Source organism: Ovis canadensis, chromosome 14 (assembly GCF_042477335.2).
Source record: "Ovis canadensis isolate MfBH-ARS-UI-01 breed Bighorn chromosome 14, ARS-UI_OviCan_v2, whole genome shotgun sequence".
NCBI lineage: Eukaryota > Metazoa > Chordata > Mammalia > Artiodactyla > Bovidae > Ovis > Ovis canadensis.
In genome coordinates, this window is record NC_091258.1 from 22,533,494 (window position 1) to 22,554,965 (window position 21,472).

At 44.1% G+C, this 21,472-nt stretch overlaps 1 protein-coding gene across 1 annotated transcript in view; it reads left to right on the plus strand.

The window, feature by feature from the left end:
* Window positions 1-21,472, plus strand: part of CDH13 (cadherin 13) — a 1,027,771-nt gene that overhangs the window by 209,856 nt on the left and 796,443 nt on the right. Inside the window, exon 2 of the mRNA XM_069552548.1 lies at window positions 7,969-8,080. Coding sequence (XP_069408649.1) covers window positions 7,969-8,080 — 112 coding nt within the window. The remainder of the gene's footprint in view (window positions 1-7,968; window positions 8,081-21,472) is intronic.

A 21,472-nucleotide genomic window follows, 5' to 3' on the forward strand; every position in this document is an offset into this window, starting at 1 on the left:
CTTTGTTATATATCACTGCACTCCTCTTGTGTCCTTGCTATGTAAGAATGTAACTTTATTTAGTGCTTTCTGAGAATGGCACCAGACTTTGGGAAGATCAACACAAATAAGTCTTCTGGTTGACAAACCCTTATCAGAAAAAAGGCTGTAAAATGTTAATTGGCCCTTCTTAGCCAGAAGATGATGTAAATCACCTAAGACTTGTGTATACAATTAGGTATGCAGAGAAAAAAGCCTGGTTTTGATAAGAGTCTGGACTGCTAACGCTGCATAACTTTGTGTTACCCATTGATCTCCATGTTTTTTTTATCAAAAGTATAAAAGGCCTTCTGAACAATAGAGGATGGAGCCCAGTCACTGGACTGGTTTCCCCCGTGTCTCCTCTTTACTCTAATTTCAGGCTGAATTCCCATCTGGGGCACGGAGGCTCACTATGTCTACTTACTTGTCCCGGCTTTTAAGATCCGTAAGAGAGAGAGCCCAAGGCAGAGCACTCTCCGATATTCAAACGGGCACCGGCGGCCTAACGTAGATGGTGCAAGCTCCTTGTCTGGAACTTTATTGGTTTTCCACGTAACCCAAGTTAATCAGCCTCTTCTCTCCACTTAATTTTCCTACTACACTATTTCTTCCTAATCCAATCTTATATTAATAAATAAGTTTTCCTCACCGACTCCGTCCACCCTTTGAATTCCCTGGATCCACCGGGGCTGGACCCCGGCAGTAGGGATCTTTGTGATTACATGGAGTCCACCTAATCCAGGGTAATCACTCTATTTTAAGGTCAGCTGATTTTCAACCTTGATTCCCCTTTTCCATGTAGCATGCCATACCCACAGGTCCCAGGGCTTAGGGCATCTAAGGGCATCTGTTGGGGACCATTATTCTGTCTAGCAGATAGCATTTTTTTCTTGCATTGTCTCATTAAATTCCCCTAGTAACTGTATGCATGAGTGGTAGTATACTCATTTAGAGAAAACAGAGAGGCTGTTCAAGGTTAAGTAACTTGCCTGAAGTCAGAGAAATGGCCACATAGGCAGAACTCAGGCTCAGATTAGTTTTGGCTTGTTGTCCCACATTTTTCCAGATATACACAGCTTCCCTTTTAATAATCTGAGGAAAAGATACTGAGTAGCATTTAATTAGAAATGAGGTCTAGAATGCTGGTTTAAAATTGTGTATGAGGCAACAGCAGGACTTGCCAAACTGGAAGTATTCTCTCCCTTTATCTTCCTAAGAATCACAAAATCATTGCTCAGCATCTTACATTAATGGCCAAGAAGGCGACAGGTGTTCTGGGTCCGGAGGCTGTAAAGCAGCAGGAATATTTCAAGGGGGTCAGACTTGGGGAGGATGTAGCTAGCATGAACTGACCCTCACAGTGAACATGTCACTATAGGCGTGTGAATGTGCATGTGCGTGTGTGTGTGTGCGTCTGTGTGTGTGTGTGTGTATTTGTGTCCTTGAAGCACTTCTTTTCTCTGTGCTATTCCTATAGGCGGTGTGCCTTTATAAACCTTTCCAGGACTCAGGGTTTTTGGTCCCTGGCAGGATAAAGAATCAGCCAAATACATTGCTGTAACATTTTTATACCCTGCAAGTCAGAGATAGTAGCCTTTCTTCCCCGCCAATCTAAGCCCCTCCAAACTGATCCCAGTAGAGCGACTTTGACAAGAGTAAACCAGAGGTGTTTTGTGGCGAGGATAAAGTAACTGTCCATCTACCCTAATAGCAAAAAGCGAGCACATCAGTGAAAGGAAAACAACAAGGGGCCAGGAGACACTTGCGGGTCCACTTGGAAAATACCATTTAGAAGCTGACTTAAGAGAGGATGAGATCTGAGGTTGTTCACAGCCTGCTGAGATAATTATTTGTGGCAGTAAGTTTCTCTCCTTTTATTTATGGCCACTTTTGAATACAGCTGTGTTCAGCTTTGCTTCAGTTCTGCTATTTCTCCCTGGCCTCTGGGACAATCTATGATGCTGTGGCAGAGAAAACCCTCTGCCCTGCGCCCCCAAGTCTAGTGTGTCGTCAGCCAGGTGTTGCTGTAACAAACAGCCTGGAATCTGGGAGACCACACTAGCATGCAGAGTTTCCTTGCTGGGCAGCTCTCCCAGGTGCTCATCCTCTACACAGTGACCGATTCCCGGCTCCTTCCTGCTGGATGACTCCACCACCCTGGGAGTCCTCCCTTCCTGTTGTCCCAGGTGGGTAAGAGAGGGCATCTCAGGGGCCAGGACTAGTGGTGGAAACCCTTCCACCCCCCTTTGGTTGGCAGTGCTTCATCGCGTGACCAGAACTACTGCAGTATTGCCAGGAGCACATAGCTGCGGGTACCCTGATGAAGAATAACTAGAGAGTCATGACAAGGAGAGTTCTTTGCTTGGAAAGCGTATTGCCTGCGTCTAAAGTGGGGGTTGCAAACTCCGATGCCTAGAGGGCCAGACAAGGGTGTGAGTTCGGGGCAGAGGCAGACGGAGTGCTGTAGGCAAAGGCCGCTCAGAGAGAAGCGCTCGATATAACATGATAATTTAGCTTCTATGACAGACCGCTCTGGCTGAACTAACCACATCTGCTGGCCCGATCCATCCCATCTGCTGCCAGTTGGCAACCTGCAGTCTAGGGCAGGAAAAAAAAATCACTTTTCTGGAAGCAAAGTCTAAAGTTGGCTATATTCTTGAATCAGCACCTGTCAGGACAAACATAAACTCTTTCTTTTTGAAAGAGAAGGCTCTGAACAGCAACACAGAAATGGAAGCTAAAAAGAGAAGCAGGCATCGAGAGTATGTTGTCAGAAGTCGCTATCCACGCGTAAGCTTAGGGCAGTGGCTCTTGCCATAGTGGACAGGGCCCTGGGCTGTTATTCTCAAGGACGGTCAGTTCAGTTCAGTTCAGTGGCTCAGTCATGTCCGACTCTTTGCGACCCCATGAACCGCAGCACGCCAGGCTCCCCCGTCCATCACCAACTCCCGGAGTCTACCCAAACCCGTGTCTTTTGAGTCAGTGATGCCATCCAACCATCTCATCCTCTGTCGTCCCCTTCTCCTCCTGCCTCAATCTTTCCCAGAATCAGGGTCTTTTCAAAGGAGTCAAGGATGCTTGGTGTCCTGCAAAAGCAGCACAGCTCAGCCCACAATAGGCCCTGTGTTCGCGCTGGGCAGCTGACCCCAAGTGCACATTCCCTCCTGCTCTTCTATCTGAGTCAGGTCCCTGCTGTTTCCCACTGATATTTCCGAGCACAGTCTATCCCTTGAACAATTTTACAGCAGCAGTGAAGTAGTATTTTGATATTTGTCAGTGTCTCGTCCTGGGGAATATCGGTGAATCATATGTATTGGTCTAAATGTGATGTAGAGAAATGATAATAATAATGATGATATAAAACATTTATTGAGCAATTACTATATGTCCAGTACCATGGAGGGCTCTTTATAATAATTAACTCACTTAATCTTCATAATAGCCTGTAAGATACTATCCTCATTTTCTGCCGAGGAAACTGAGACAGTTACCAGTTACAACTGGTAACTGGCTGCTGGTAAACTGGAACTGTACAGAACCAGTGTGGTTCTGCCCTGTGTTTGTAGTCTGTCTAAGCATAAATCTGCTTTCATAAGCAGGCTAGTAGTAATTTTCACATAATAGAAATGCTTTGGCTATCATAAAATTTGATCATTGCTGAGCTTTCAAAGGTGTATCGGTTGCCTGTTGTTTTTGAGGTGCCAACTAAGGCATAAACTAACAGAGGAGCCATACAGGCAGACCGTTACTGCCCGGACTTTACAAGCACATTTGCAATGTTGCTCATAGTGTGTATTCAGGAAATGTTAAAGTGCATATGGGGAAAAACATGTCCAGATAGCCTCCTTAAAACAGTGACACCTGACGATCCTGGAGAAGGGGCTGCCTACTTATGGAGTGCTGTCCAAGTGGTTGTTCAGTCGCTCTGTTGTGTCTGACTCTTTGTGACCCTATGGACTACAGCACGCCAGGCCTCCCTGTCCATCACCATCTCACAGAGCTTGCTCAAGCTATGTCCCTTGAGTCAGTGATGCCATCCAACCATCTCATCCTCTGCCGTCCCCTTCTCCTCCTGCCTCAATCTTTCCCAGCATCAGGGTCTTTTCTAACAAGTCAGATCTTCACATCAGGTGGCCAAAGTATTGGAGCTTCAGCATCAGTTCTTCCAATGAATATTTAGGATTGATTCCCTTTAGTATTGACTGGTTTGAACTCCTTGTAGTCCAAGGGACTCTCTAGAGTCTTCTCCATTACCACAGTTCAAAAGCATTAATTCTTCAGCAGTCAGCCTTCTTTATGGTCCAACTCTCACAGCTATGCATGACTATTGGAAAAACTATTGACTATACTGATCTTTGTTGGCAAAGTAATGTCTCTGCTTTTTAATGTCTGAGTACTCATCTTAAACCACTGAGGGATATTCCACAACCAAACTCAATGCTATTGAAATTGAAGACATGTAAATTCACAGCCAAATACTATTTACAGCCAAATCTGCTAAAAATTCAAGTGAAGTGAAGTGAAAGTCGCTCAGTCGTGTCCAACTCTTTGTGATCTCATGGACTATACAATCCATGGAGTTCTCCAGGCCAGAACACTGGAGTGGGTAGCCTTTCCCTCAAGGGGCAATAGCAGTAGCTACAACATTCTAACACTACTGCCCAGACGTTCAACTTTTGTGGAGCATTAAATTAGTCTGGATTCTTTTGAAAATGTGGTCTTGTCATTTCAGAGATCCGTTACATGAAACCCAGAGAGGCATAAAGGAATTCACGTGAAAGCAAAGTATGTGTCAGTTAAAAAGATTCCTCTGGCTCCTCTATATTTACCCAGCTAATTCAGACCCATCTTTGAGATCAAAGCAAAAATGTTCCTTCTGTGGGTTTGATTTCTTTGATTCCTCTAAACAATGTTAGACTCTCTGGCTCCCAGCTTGTCCATGCTCCTGAAGAGACCCGTGATTTCCTTTCACATTAGATTTTAATTTTAGTTAATCAATTAATTAATGATTTGTTAATGCCCCTCGCCTTTTCTAGTCTATGATAACAGCACTCTTGACTGCTTATCCTGTGCAGCACTGTTCTAACTGCTTTATATGCATCATTCATTCCATTGGACCCACAAGGCCATTGTCATTGCACATCTTATTTTTCATTTTTACCTACATGAGAAAACTGAGGCCAGAGTGATGGGAAAAAATGCCAAATCACACAGTCAGTAAAGGGCAAAGCCAAGAATGAACCAAGTCAAATGACTCTGGAGTTCATGCTTTTAACAACTGTGTGACAGGGCTTCTCTGTAACAGGACAACACCTAGCCAAGTGCTCACTGAATCACCAGGAGTTTAACAATTGTTTGGGAGCAAGTGAACGGATGGACACAAGGAGGAGGACGTGAGTGAATTACTTGCCTGATTCTAACCCTGCTAAGTCACTCTTGCCCAGGAAAGTGCTGTGTGTTCATATTGCCAAGCACTTAACCTGAACCTTGACTGGTGGATGGAGTGATCCAAGAATTTGCAAAAACAAAACTGAGCCTCTGAGAGTTCTCGCACCACTCCCACTCTCCCTGAGGGCCTGCAGTTGGGAATGGCTTATTTTCCCTTTGTGCTCCCAGAGGAATCCTGAATAGATCCCGCCAAGAAGCCAGGACAGAGACTGAGCCACAGACAGATAAACAGCAGGAACGCCACTCACCTGTACTTTCAGTCAGTCCTGGATGCTTAGCTCAGCATCTCTGGAGAGATGTCATCTACCTTAGCTTCTCTGGGATGACTGGTTTCCTGGTCTGAGATTTGAGGGAAGAATTAGCTGATTAAAAGGTTAATATATAATTGTAGGCACACAGTGCCTGGGGAAGACCCTCGACCATTTGATGTTTAACTGAATTAACGTTCGCCAGTTATAGATTTTCTGCTTGTAAAATTGCCAGCAAATGATTCTGAGTCCTGAATCTGCATTTTCTGTGTGTACCACTTGGGATGTCAGTGTTACAATTGTCTCAGAAGCGACCTTCCCAGACCCTGCTCTCAAGGCAACGGAAAGATTTACACGCAGAAGTGCTCAGATACGGGACTAGAGCAGCCTTCCCCCTTTGATTTTTAGAAGGGTGATGTCAGTCAGGGTGGGGACTGTCCCATCTCAATTCCTCTGATGTTTCTCAGGCCAGCCACACGGTGAACCCTGGGAGATTGATTCTTGCTCTCGTTCGTTGGGTTCAGTGCATCTCAGAGAGCTGATATTTAGAGAGAGGCCCTGGTTCCACAGCTTCCAACCTTTCACACACTCCTTTGAGTTCGCTGGTGGGGGCAATAATGAGTTTTCAACAGCCTGTGTACAGTGGTTAAGAGTTTCCATTGTGGTATCAAAGTTTAGTTTCCCAAGAAGCAGACACTGAGTCAAAGACTTGAATGCAAGCAGTCTTATTTTGAGGGTGATGTCAGAAAAACAGCAACAAGGGATGAGAAAATGAGCCAAGGAGACGACATTTGATGGGCGATGAGGTATCAAGCTAGATACCTCCATGGACAGTTGGTGCTCAGGTCCAAGTGGGAGAGAGAACAGTTTCTTCTCGACTCTCTCACCTGCGGGTGAGCACAGAGCAGTTCTCCTGGTTGCAGTGATGGTTTGGGGATGTGGATTTCTAAACACTGCCTGCTGGCACCAGACTCAGTTAAAGCAGCATCCCATGGGTTTCAGAGAAATATCCCAGACAAAGGCTTGCCTGAAGGGTGGGAGCAGAGCTCTGTCAAAATTGGAGGACACTTAAACCTGGATTCAGATCCTGGCTCCACCCATCCTAGCTGTGAAATTTGAAGCAACCGTTAACCTCTAGATTGTTGGGGGGCTTCCCTGGTGGCTCAGATGGTAAAGAACCCGCTTGCAGAGCAGGAGACCCGGGTTCAATCCCTGGATTGGGTGGATCCTCTGGAGAGGAAAATGGCTACCCACTTGTATTCTTGCCTGGACAATTCCGTGGACAGGGGAGCCTGGTGTGCTACAGTCCATGGGGTTGCAAGAGTTGGACATGACTGAGTGACGAACACACACAGAATGTTGGGCCCCTTGTTGGTTAAATGTGTTTTATAACATGCTGAGTACGTCATAGTGCTGCTGTGGAGACGAGTTGTCACTTAACTTTTATGTTCCAAATCACATAACCTGAATTTTTGACTTCTGAGTGAAATGCTCTAAGAATTTGCAAAGACAAAGCTGAGACTTCAGAAGCAATTATAAAATTTTTATTGCCTAATAGCAAAACTAACTAAAGTAAAAAGAAAGGGGTAAAATTAATTTTAATAGTGATTTAATTTAGTCTAATCTGTAAAATAGCATATTCGCATGTAATCTATATGCAAATCATTAATTATACATTTAAGTTTATTTTTTTTCGGTATTTAGTCTTCAAAATTCCACATGTACTTTCTGCTGACACTTTCGGCACAGCTACATTCCAGGTGCTCAGAATCCATGGGTGGCTCATGGCCACCATGTTGCACTGTGAAGGTCTCAGGCCTTGAATTCTTGTTAGAAGTAACTTCCGGTGAAATATCTCTGCTTTCCTCCTCTTCATCGGGGACAATGATCCTTTGCATCTATGAAAGTGAAGTTGGTTTTCGCTCAGGCATCATATGAAGTTGACAGTTTCTGTAATGAAATTTCACACATGGAAAACCATAGTGAGATTCTAAGCAGGTGTAAAAATCTGACAAAGTTATTTCTTTAACTGCAACTTAATGGAAACTGCAACAGCTGTTCCCATTTGCGTGTTTTCCAAGTCTCATTGCCAAAATGGATGGTTGGCAGCCACAGAAGTATCAACTTACCTCTTCATTTGAGAAATGAAATTAAAACCTCAGCTCATTTCTAAAAGTCACAGATTTGGTAAAAAGTTAGCAGGGCAAACATATAAGCTGCGTTAAAATAGTGATGGCTTTGGTTTTCTCAGGTGCTGCTGCTAACATCTGCAGAAGATTTGGACTGCACTCCTGGATTTCAGCAGAAAGTGTTCCGTATCGATCAGCCAGCTGAATTCATTGAGGACCAGGCAATTTTAAACTGTAAGCAACGTCACCCGATGGTGCTTTTGGCCTATTCACTGATGTTTAAGAGTGTCCCTCAGTATACAGTATTCCCTAAGCTAAGAGTTTTCTGATCATTTTTCTAATGTCACTGTTTGCCCCAGGGTGGAAAGTCTTGAATTAGGGCTTTGTCAGCTTAGAGGTGAATCGAGTGGTGTGTATCTCTTTGCCACATTTGATCACCAGAGAGCACTTCCTGATTGCTCCCAGGAAAGGGGACCATCAGCTCCCACCGTGAGTACTGACCTATGCAAAGGAAATGGAATGCCCCATTTTCTTTGGGCAGATCCTGAGAACAGACCATTGCCTTCCTGTGGATTGCTGTTCTACCTGGATTTCTCATACATAGCACTGGATAAAAATAACATCCAGAGCAAAAGGTTAGCTTCTAGGAATTTAAACTCTTAAGACTAATAAGATGGTTTTCTGAAAGATTCAAAAGCTCTACTGGCTATTTTGTGGATTGAGCTCAAATCCCCCCAAATTCCAATTGATTTCCTTAAAATATGCCACTCTCAGATCTGTGGTTATAATATCTTCCTCTTTTTAATGCCAATATTATATTGTTTATCTTTCCGAGGGCATGGAGTACATTGCTCAATGCAAAACAAGCATGTTTTTGTTTTAGCACAGCGAATTTAAAATTGATGGTAGACAAAGAACCATTTAATTGCAGGCTCTTGAGCACCATTCTTTAACATTTGGGAGTGAAGCATATAAAAGCGGTGGTTTAGTTTGGTCCAGTGCTCTGTGCTCCCTTGAGGGAAGATAACTGTACACTTGCGCTATGGTCCCAGATTTGCCTTCCAGGCTGACTGTGTTCCTTCCCTCCTGTGCTACGTGGCGAGCATGTTTAAACGAAAGGGGAAGAATGTTCAGCCGGCTCACCTGGACTGTTCTGTGAGGCTGGAACGCATTTGAAGAGTTGAAAGGAGCACAGTAATGAAGATGCAGTGCTGAGGATCGAGGGAGCCCTGCAAGGGGAAGCCCGTGCATGTCTTGATGCAGTTATGGCAGTGAAATCTTTTTAGTAACTAGGGTCTATAGCGACAAGGTGCAGGGCTGGCACAAGGAGTGAAGCCCAACAAGTGGTTTCATTGTTGATCTGATCCCGGATGCGACTCCCGGGTCAGGCCCTCAGGAACTCTCATTTGTCTTTTGATTCTTCTATTTATCAGAATCAATATATTTTAAATGGAACTTGGCTTCAGAGAACTATTTTTTCTGGCTCTCCTCTCCTCTCGTCTGCTTCATCTCCCTCTCTTCTCTCTTTCTCTCTCCGTTCTCTTTTTTTTCCAAGTGATTATCCCAAATGGCATCTATATTAACATGTGTGGAAATGTGAAGCCACCCTGAGTATGGAAATTAATAGAGTTGGTATGCAAAGCAGGCCCATAAATGTGATTGCTTCTGTAATCTTCACGACACCAAACAGCTTTTAATTTACCTCTGAGAAGCTGGAAACAATCGTACTTTGGGGGATCTTTTTAATTTAAACTAGACCATCCTGTACATTCCAATATTACAGTTTTGTGTGTGTCTGTGTAGGTTTTTTTATTTGTTTTAATCCTCTAGGTAATTTAGTGGGTTATGGTTGTTGATTCTGTGTAAGCTAGTAAAAGTGAAATGGAACTGGGTTGATTATCAATGAGAGCACATTCAGTAAAAGTTGGTGATTTGAGGATATTTAAAAATTTATATGTGATTTTGTAAGTGAATTGTTGGATCAGCAAAATCTCGCCAGCCTCCTCCCCTGTCAATGAAACTGTGGGCCTATATGTATTACTAGGGGAGAAAATGGACAAAGAACAGATGTGGGCTGCTATTTTTCAGTTTATCTCAAAACAGTGAGCATAGGTTGTCATGCTGCTGCTGCTGCCGCTAAGTCGCTTCAGTCGTGTCCGACTCTGTGCAACCCCATAGTGTGAATAAGGTTAATTATGCCTAAATGAAGAAGAAAGTTTTCACAGAGCTGAGAATGCCTACTGGCTACTGGTTGGGAAAAGCTGGATTTCCAGAAGTAATAACAATGTGTTTTGCTCTATTCAACATGCAGGAGGAAATAAAAAGTCCAAAACTTTGAACAGACTTTTTCCCCAAGCAACCAACATCTTACATCTCCCTCCTTCCCTTCCCTTCTCATTCTTAGTTTCTTTCATGCATTTCCCTGTGGTCCGACACAAGACCTTTTCTATTTCTGAAAAATGTGATTAGCCAAAGAGCCAGTGAGTGGTGCATTCTCTCAGAATGAAGACCATATTGTCACAAGGGTAACATCTGGAGGAAAAGTGGGAAGAATCAAACAGAATCAGTGATTTAAGCATACTTAGATATGTGAGGTCACTGCCAAGATCCTGGAAATGGTTAGGGATCATTCAGTAATGTGTAAATATAAGCTGATGATCTAGGTAAAAACAGAGGTTAAAAGAAACCAGGTTAGTAACAGTACGTTGAACTCCTCCTATGACACTCCAGTTTTTCTCTTTGTCTTTGTGATATTTTACAAGAGCTTTGGCTTCCAATCATCATGAATTTTTGTCTTGCAGAAAGTATAAAATACAGCATAATCAATCAATTGATGTCCACACTTTTCACCATTCTATAAACTTGTCTGAAAGTGTTATCTCTTTGCCTGGCAGACATAGTATATCTGCTCACATGCCAGACTTATATTCAACCAATTCTGTGTTCAGTGTTCAGCACCTTCCAGTAAATGTTTATTCTGTCCATGACTTCCTTCTGTCTTTGTTCAGACAGTAATATTTCCTTTTATCTTTTTTCATCTTTCTCCTTAATTCTCAGTGACTTATCTTTTTCTGTTTTAACTGTTACTAATGGTCACCTCCGCTCCTTTTATTTCCTTAATATTTTATTCACTGCTCACTCCGATACATCTTTCCTTCAGTTGTTCTAAAGCCTTTTATTTTCCTCACATCCAAATAACTCTTTATTCTGCTCTCCTTTCCAGTAACTAGACTTGCTTTTGTCTTTAAAGGGCCATTTTTCAACAAGCTTCTAGGATCAAAACATGGCATCCCACTATTTCTTCTAAAGTAACCAAGGGAGCTTTATCGCTGTATCTTTCACAGTGTGATGCAAAGGCCCCAGCTCAGGAGCACTTGGCTTCATCTAGTCTTGAAAGGTGAGCTGGGAAGATGTGGTTATTCTCATTTTCTGTGAGAAGTACAAGAAGAAAGGGGAAGACAGTTTAAAAGGCAGAAACTCAGAAAGGAGACATCTGCTCATGATCTTTGGACTCAGGGAGGGCTCTGTCAGAGGCCTGCAGGTTGCAGGCAGTCCTTCGAGGCCTCTAAGACCCAGAATTCTCTTAAACTGGTTGATGAGGTTGCTTCTCCTGCAGTGTGAAAATCATGTGATTCTGGTAGCCACTATATCTTGGTACCACGAGATTTGGGTAGTGACCCCGGTTGCAGCCTCCCAGGCTCCAGAAAAAGAGTTGGCCTGGAAAACTGACCAGCCAACCAGCTGATGTGGACAAAGACCAAGTGATAAGGCCCTGACTATCTTGTGTCCTGAAAAATTACAGAATGGAACACTCTGCCCTGCTCTAATCAGCTCAGACAGAACTTCCTGGCACCAGGGAGGGATCTGTTTGCTAAGGGAACCATAGCTGGCCTCCCTCTGGGTAACTCTCCTTGATGGAGCTGCCTTCCACGCAGGAACTCGAGGACGCAAGCTGCTCCCTGCTTGGTCCTGCATATTTGGCCAAGTCATCAAGCTGGCAGACAGGGGGACAAGGAGAAGGGTGGAGAAGGCACCACGGATGTTTAGCCGCTAGAGCTCAAAAGGGACATGGATTATTTCTGTTCACATTCTTGGCCAGACCTAATCACAGAGCCAAGCTAACTGCAAGAGAGGCTGGACACGGAGGAACTCACGTACGGGCGTGAGCTCACCGTCTCTGCACAGATCCTAACACAGCCAAGTGACCCCAGTCAAAAAGAGACTCCCGAAAGAGGCCGCTGTTTCTGACTAGCTTTGGTCAATACGGGGATGAGACAAAGACGGTCATTCAAACAGGACAGGAGGTCATGCCCCTGGGACTACCTCCTGCTTTTCTCGTCTGCTTCCCACTGAGCAGAACAGCTTCTTCACTGCCTCCTCTTAGAAACACCCAGGCAGGGACCTTCTGATAGTTCTAGTAAGGATGGGCCCCGATTGCATTCTGCTGATGATTATCGTATTGAGGTTGAGGTCATACAGTTTAAAACTCACTAGAGTCGGCTAGAGTTCAAACAAATGACATATTCCCATGTTAGCTACATGGCAATGAGTGAGTTATCCAAATCCTGAAAGTCTGAATTATTTCATCTCTCTAAGAAGGATAACCACTCTAGAGTTAATGCAGTGATTGATGGAAAGATGCTTAGAACATAGTTGTGAGTTAATGGAAGCTGGCAGTAGTGTTACTATTATTCTTGCCATTGCTGTTATTATTATTGTTGTTGCTGTTAGTATTATTATTATACATAGATCTTAGGTTTGGTATCCTTATAATGGCCATCTAAACCTGAGTTTCGGAGAAGGCAATGGCACCCCACTCCAGTACTCTTGCCTGGAAAATCCCAGGGACGGAGGAGCCTGGTAGGCTGCCGTCTATGGGGTCGCACAGAGTCGGACACGACTGAAGCAACTTAGCAGCAGCAAACCTGAATTTAGCAGACAAATCATGGCCATTAAAATCTGAAGAGATTAATGAAGAATCTAAAGCAATGATTCTAGGATTTGAATTTCATGGACCAGTAGAATTTTTAAAAAATCTCGAATTGATAGGAGTGTATTTTACAACATTTTTCTTAGTCTGAATATGAAAAAAAGAAAAAGCAGGCTTATGAGTGAGATAAAGTGAGAATACCTCCGTTTACTTTGCCCAGACTTTTAAAATGTCATTGTTATCAAAAAACAAACAAAATAGGAGTTAGGACCAATTACAAAAGAGAAGTCAGTCTTTGAGTAAATTTATATTGTAAAAGATGCCCCAAATATTTTTGTTTACCTCATTTTGTGGGAAACCACTGATTTAAGGTATAGAGAACTTCCAGAAAGTGTAACAAGCATGCCCACACTAGGGGCAGATGTTGGGAAATTTAAAAGGCTCCCCTAGAGTTGACTGGTGCAGCATCTGTGGCTTTCATAGGTGATATTTACTGCATGTTTTCTAAGTGTGGAGTGTCACCTTGAACCTCATAACAGACCTTAAGGGAAAAATCTACTCATGTGCCCATTTCACAGGTGAGGATACTGAGGCTGGACTAGGCGAGGCCATTTATCCATGGTTGCATTGCTTGTAATTGGTGGCATCAAATTTTGGATCCAGGGTTCCTGTGTTCTGGCTTTTATCCAGAGTCCCATGGTTTTGTGGCCTTGTAGCTTTTGTTGATGTTGGTGATGATCCATCAGGGAAATTTGCCGCTTAATTTTCCCATCTATTTTTGTCAGTCTGGATGAAATAGAAAATTTCTACTGCATTATGTTTGTTCATAGACAAGTTCATTCTTCCTCTGTAACATGGAAAATGTATCTATTTTGCTTATTTTGAATGGGCCCAGTGCCAGGTTGCCCATGACCCTATACTCCTGGCTTTTGGCCTTTCAACTGTGTTTCTTTCACCAAAATGTTTCTTGGTCATGCCACCTTGACACTGACCTTGGTTGGTAGCCAGGTCACCCATGGAGTCCATGGTGTCCAATTAATCATATTTGTACTTAACATACATGAGTCATGCCTTTTGAGGGTGTTTTTAATTGACTATAAATCACCCAGGGAACTTGAAAAATGAAGGCAATTAATGAAAAAGCAACATGAGAGGTGTTTTGCATCCTAACACAGGAAATACATCGCCAGTGAATTAAATGTCAAAACAAAGGCCCTTTTGACCCTGCTAAAAAGGTTTCATTTGAGTGGTAGTAAATGGATGAACTTTCCAACCTGGCAGGTGGAGGAATTCCTGTTTCTTGAGTTCAAGCTGACTCGGGATTCTGTCTGTGTATATCCTCTATCCTTGAGAACTTCCTAAGGTCTTTTGGTTTTCAGTTTTAGTGATTTAAAAAAATGGAAAAGAAACTAATGATAATTTCCTTTCCATTTTCTGACTGTCCTCTGTACTATTAACTTTCATGTTCTTTCAGGTTGGAAGACTTATTAACTGATTAGTGAAATTATTTAACATGACCTGTACTACAGTATACATAGATCTGAATAGGTTGGGGTTACAAGTGGTATATTTGTTTCAAACTGTCATGATATACCAAGGAAAATTATTCTGGTGTCACTTAATTCACTCCATCATCGTGAAGGTGATTATACTTTGGGTCTGAATGCGGACTACATTACTATATATAAACAGAATCCTATAGAAGGGTAATATTTTTACAGGTTTGCTCCCTACCCACCACCACCAACATAACTGTGACAGTTGACTAATCAGTTAATATTTATTATGATCTTCATAAATGCATTATATTAGTGCCTCATTTCATAAATGTAAAGTGATACAAAATGACTGCAGACTGAAAGGAACACACACACACACCAGAGAGGGGTATGGTACAGTGCTTAGAGATCCTCCAGTAGACCAGGGTCCTAAGCTGCACTTTGAAGACTGGGAAGCATATGAGGTAACCGGCTAAGAGGACCTTAGGAGAAGAGGAATGTGGATATGGGTAGAGCTCTCTCGGCATAAATTTTCTTATCAGTGGGATGAAAGGAAAAAATAGACCAGAGGAATCACATTGTCAGCTCATGGGCTAAATTTGTCCCACAGATAACGTCCTGCTTGTCCTGTTTGGCAGCTCAGTGTAGGAGTCTGAAGTGTTTAATGAAAGGAATTTGTTGTCAACATTGAGAATTTCATTTTTAAAAATTCATGACTTCTGGGAAGTACTGGGCCTCCAGAATATAGACCCCAGAGGCAAATGAATCACAGTGGTAGCAGCCTCAATAGGTTGTTCTGAGGATTAAATGCTCAGGTCTGTACAGGGCTCTGAAAACTCTGCGGGAAGTAGTATAGCAATAACAGGAGCTGAGGCCTTCCTGGTGGTTCTCCAGTCTCCACTGTCTTCCTGTCAACTAATCAGCTTCCTCCTTTATTCCACCTGCCCCTTATAGGTATCTACATTTACCTCCGTGAAGTCACCCTTGCTCCTGAGACAGGTGTGCAGGTCAGATGATACGCTCCAAAGACCAAACACACATGTTTGTATCACACCATTGCTGTCATTGACAGTAGCTCTTACTGGTGATTAGGGAAGCGGAGGACACTACCGAGAGACGCAAGGGCAGGGAATGGCTGGCATTGACTGAGACTTTGCAATCTACCTTCAGTGTTTTGAATCATCCACACAGGGACTAGGTGAAAAGGGGAGCCATGTGATCAGCGTGGCTGGCTTTCTGGAAGTTCAGAATAGGACACGGATAAGAGAGAACTGCTGGGGAGGCTCAGGCTTACATGGAGCCATTTCAGAAGATCTGAGGTGGGATGGATGGGAGGCATGTGGAAGGAGAGCTGGTCAGTGGAGAAGGCAGGATGGTTAAGAAGTAGCAGAGTAAGAAACAAGGGTGAGAGCAGAGCCCCAGGCAATTCCCAGGGTCTAGACTGGGGAAGACATCTGGAAGACAGGTTTTCTAAAAGAGTGCAGAATCCCTGAGTCTGTTCCAGCTCAAACACTAACCTGTATGACCCTTTTCCTCTCTGGACCCATGTTTCCCCATTTGTATAATGAGGATCTATTAGGGTTATTTTGATTGGATTCTAAAGTTGATTGGATTCAACTCCAACTGGCTTTAGGAAAATGACAAAATAGTCAGCTCATGTAATTGAACATCTCAAGGTCTGATCTGGCTTCAGGAACACCTGGATCTGATGCTGTAATGATATCATCAATATCACCATTCTTCAGCTCTGCTTTATATAGTGTTGATGCCCCTCAGTGTCAGAGGGGTTTCCTCCAGGATGGCCACCAGAAGTTCCAGCTGTTCATTCTTCCAGCTTAACAACCCAGAGCATCTCTGTTTCCAAGTATCCCAGCAAACACTCCATGGCTAACTCTCTGGGTCCAGCGTGGGTCACGTGTCTATCCCTGAACCAGTCAAGGCATCCAGGAAGATTTGGGCTGGCAAAAGTAGGAGAGTTCACTGTGAGGGTGTTCTTTTTGTCACTGTTCATTCACCCAGCCGTGCCCAACTCTTTGTGACCCCATGGACTGCAGCACACCAGGCCTCCCTGTCCCTCACCGTCTCCTGGAGTTTGCCCAAGTTCATGTTCATTTCATCGGTGATACTGTCCAGCCATCTCATTCTCTGACACCCTCTTTTCTTTCTGCCCTCAGTCTTTCCCAGCATCAGAACTTTTCCAATGAGTCATCTGTTCACACCAGATGGCCAAAATAATGGAGCTTCAGCTTTAGCATCACTCCTTCCAGTGAATATTCAGGGTTAATCTCCCTTAAGATTGACTGGTTTGACCTCCTTACTGTCTAAGAGACTTTCAGGAGTCTTTTCCAGCACCATAGTTCAAAAGCATCAATTCTTTGGCATTCTTTCTGCCTTTTTTATGGTCCAGTTCTCACAACCGTATGTGACCACTGGGAAGACCATAGCCTTGAATATACGGACTTTTCTGTGCAGAGTACTGCCTCTGCTTTTCACCAGTGGCTAGGTTCCTCATAGCTTTCCCGTGAAGAAGCAGTCGGCTTCTGATTTCGGGGCTGCAGTCACCGTCTGCAGTGATTTTGGTGCCCAAGAAGAGGAACTCTGTCACTACTTCCACATTTTCCCCTTCTATTTGCCATGTAGTAACGGGACCAGATGCATGATCTTAGTGTTTTTAATATTTACTCTTAAGCCGGCTCTTTCACTCTCCTCCTTCACCCTCATCAAGAGGTTCTTTAGTCCCTCTTTACTTTCTGCCATTAGAATGCTATCACCCGCATTTCTGAGTTGTTGATGTTTCTCCCGCCTATTTGGATTCCATCTTTGGGCTTCCCAGGTGGCTCACTGGGTAAAAAAATCCACCTGCAATACAGGAGATGTAGGAGATACCAGTTTGATTCCTGGGTCAGGAAGATCCCCTGGAGGAGCGCATGGCAACCCACTCCAGTATTCCTGCCTGGAGAATATCATGGACAGAGGAGCCTGGCGAGCTACAGTCCATAGGGTAGTAAAGAGCTGGACATGACTGAAGTGACTGGGGGTGTTCTACTCTATTGCTAAGGTCCCTTTCAGGACTGATGTTCTATGACTGCAGGCTATGCTTCACGCATGAGAATTTTTAGAACCTAGCACATGCGCACATTGGAAACGTCTCTTAGGGGGCAGGGATGAGGACAACCATCATGCCAGGTTTCTCACTGGTGATGCTGGTGAGCAGATTGCTTAATTAAGACTGTCAAATTCTAAGTACTGCCATATGGCCTCACTCTTCAACCTGTTGAGTGTCTTCATTCACATGGTTCTGGAGCTGATATAAATCTCTTTTATTTCTGTTTTTCTTCAAGGGGTTAAGAATTCAGGAACACACAGGTGTTACAGGAACATCTCCTAATTTAAGGTGTTAGAACCACATGAATTGAGCTGCTTAATGAGTGCGACATCAAAACATAAATTGGACAAGATTAAGCATGTCTTTAAATAGTGTGAGAAGGCAGAAGATCTTATTATTCTATAATAGGTCAAATCCACACATATCCTAAAAATTATGATGCCTTCTGTCTGTCCTTTTTATCTTAATTTTCATGGAAATTTTTGTTGGCTTGAAAGCAAAAGGGCAAGAGGTGGAAACACTTGCCAGTCAGAATATCCCCAGGCACTTTTTGTATTTGACCGAATTTGCATTCTCTTTTTGGAGGCAGAAATAGGGGATAGGATAGGAAAAGACATACATGGAGTCCCATTTGTTTAGCCAATTATTTAAGAATTGTAGTATGGTCACATCCCTTATGCCAGACCCTATACTAGGTACAAGGGGTAAAACTTGGAACCAAAATTCTAGAAAAGATGCCTTTTATACCAGAGCTTTCATTTTTATGGAATGAGAGAGACAGCCATGATAGAAATAAACATCTAAGAAGACAGACAAATTACACGTAAAATGCTGACGATAAATACTATGAAGGAAATAAGAGGAGGTTGTGTGATAGAGATTTCTGGATGGACGTGATAAAATAGGTGGCTAAATAAATTCTCTCTGAGAAGCTGAGCCCTAAACTAGGAGAAGGGACCGATCAGGTGGAGACTGCGTTCGTAAGCCTTTAGGCAGAGGGATCAGGTAATGTAAAAGCCCTAAGATGAAAACAGGTTTTTAGTTTGAGACACTCTGATCTAGGAAAGGACTTTCCTGATAGCTCAGTTGGTAAAGAATCTGCCTGCAGTGCAGGAGATCCTGGTTAGATTCCTGATTCAGGAAAATCTGCTGGAGAAGGGATAGGCTACCCACTCCAGTATTCTTGGGCTTCCCTTGTGGCTCAGCTGGTAAAGAATCCATCTGCAGTGCGGGAGACCTGGGTTGAAAGGGGCTATCATTTTATCCATTTCATCAAATCAACCGCCCTATAAGATAGGATTCTAAATCCCGTTTTAGCAATGAAGGCATGAAGGTTGATTTAAAGATCCAATATCTCAAAAGAAGTGTCAGCAGTGGAAAAGGAGCTCTGACTTTCTGACCCTGCCTGTTCTCTCCACGTGGAAAGCTGTATCCACTTTCCTCTCACAGAAATGCTCCAGTCCTTTCTGTGGAGAACAGACTGGGGCACCCATGAACCTCATGGGGCTCTTGGGATGGGCTCCTGAGTTGGTTCACTTGTGTCCATCACTTGCCACGTGGTGGTGTATCCAGTCACTCAAGCTCTCGGCTCCTCAGTTTTCCCATCTGTAGAATGAAAGTACTGTTTCGAGGATTGATGACTCAAGATAACATTTGCAAAATGTTAGGAGAGTGCCTGTCACTTGGGGCACTCTAACATAAAGGGTGTGTGTGTGTGTGTGTGTGTGTGTGGTCTCTTAGTCGTGTCCGACTCTTTGCAACTCTGTGGACTATAGCCCACCAAGCTACTCTGTCAATGGGATTTTTCAGGCAAGAATACTGAAGTGAGTTGCCATTTCCTACTCCAGAGGATCTTCCTGACCCAGAGATGGAACCTGCATCTCCTGTGTCTCCTGCCTTGCAGGCAGATTCTTTATCTGCTGAGCCATCTGGGTTGATTTTATCATTTGAAAGAACAAGGCAAAGGAAGGGGATTCTGCAGAATGATGCTGTTGGAATGGGCAGTGCCAGCGTTTACTGAAGGCAGGACAGGGGACTTGCAACCCTCACCGTAACGCCTCTGAAATAGGACGTGTGTTCTCCCTACTTCCTCTAAGTCTCCACACCACCACCTCCCAATGCACACACACTCTGCTTCCTCGTGTGTGAATCTCTTTGGGTTACAGATGAAAAGGATGTTCCCTGAAAAGTATTTGAGAAGCAATTCTTCCAAGCCTTAGATCCAGATGTGTTTTGGAATTTAGAGAAAGCTAGTAACGTGTATATGCTGTATACCCACTCCACCAGGGAGTTCTGGGGCAGCCCCTGTAATAAGTCAGATACATCTGCAGTAGCACATATGGATATCTACCCTAAGCAGGCTAACTGAGGACAGCAAATATCACCATGTCTGTTCGGGTTGGGTTTTGCTACCTAATGAGTTACAGTGGACACTTTTCACATGCAGAGCATCTTGGATTTCTGAGTTCCAGGCTGCCCTCCCCAGGAGAACATTCCCCTGAAAATTTGCAGACCTCAGTTCCGCTGAAACATTCAGCTGGCCCTCCATACCGCAGCTGCTTCTGGGGCAGCAGAGTGTGCTGGGCCACCAGCCACCAGATCCCAGCCACCTCCACACAACCCCGCTCCTCCTTGCAAGCAACTTGGTAAATGACGTCTTGGCAGGACACCCCTGAAAAGTGCCCAGCTGCTGCACCAGCTTATTTCGTCCCCATCTGAAGCCCCAACAGTTGTCAGCCATCCAGCTTCCTCTTAACTGCGCCAGTCAGCTGATTGCAGAGACCTCCCAGAGGATCGATTTTTAGCTAAAACTGGTCTTAATTTTCATATGTATACATTAAATTCCGTGGGGGCAGGGGGGATTCCAAATGAGGAAACACTGATTCTGAATAACATGAAAGAAATAATTAGTGCTTGAAAAACAGTTCAAAATATGAGTCAAAACCTCCAAGGAATATGGTTAGCACTGCATTTTTCAGTGGAAGGAAGTTTGTCGAATTAGAAACAGAAAGAGAGAGGGTGAGTGGGGATAAATCAAGCTAGAAAGGGAATTCAGCATCAAATTCTAGGCGCTGAGGAAGGAAACTGAAATTAGGGGGCAACCAGGATTGTCAGGTAGATGCCCACGGGGATGTGGCCCAGGCATCATTCCCATGGTCTGAAGAGGCGTCGAGGGAGGGCATGGGCTAGTGATCCCTGGTGGCCTGCAGTGGCTTGAAATAAGATTTTGGTTCCCCAGCCAGAGGTTGAAGGCAGGCTGCAGTAATGAGAGCACTGGAGCACTGGACCACCAGGGCCTGTGACAAGGTCCTGGCCTATTAGCTGTGTAGAAATGAACTTCCACAAAGGGATGGAAAGTAGTGAAAAAAGTAAAGCGCTTATTAGAAGGAAAGAGTACCTGTGCATAGACTCACTTGGGCGGGCTCAGAGAGAGGGAGTCGTGCCCTCGTGTAGTCTGAATCACTGATGTGGGGGATTCCCACTGGGCTGCTTCTGATCAGTCATCTTGCTTTTGCCCAGCTTTGAGTCCATACTGGGTTTAACTCAGAGTCCTCCCCTGTGTGCACGTGCATCTATGAGCCAAGATGGATTCTAGTGAAAAGGCCTATGGGTAGGTTGACATCACCTACTATGATGTCATGAAGGTGAAAGTGAAAGTTAGCTGCTCACTCGTGTCTGACTCTTTGGGAGTCCATGGACTGTAGCCTACCAGGTTCCTCTGTCCATGGGATTCTCCAGGCAAGAATACAGGAGTGGGCTGTCATTTCCTTCTCCAGGGGATCTTCCCAACCCAGGAATCAAACCTGGGTCTCCTGCACTGCAGGCAGATTCTTTACCGTCTGAGCCGCCAGGGAAGCCCCGGTGGTCCCCCGTCCCTTTCTGACCCTCGAGGAGCCGTTCTGCACCTATGTGATCGGGAAGGTCTACTTGACTTTGAGAATGAGAAATAAGCAGTTCCTTTATCCCTTACCTCTTCCTGTATCTCTTATCCTCCCTAAGCTGTTGAGTTTCACCCACCTCCCCTATATATATATATTTTTTTTTTTTTGAGAAGCTTGCAGTAGCTTCAGCATGCAAAAGTTAGCCACCTT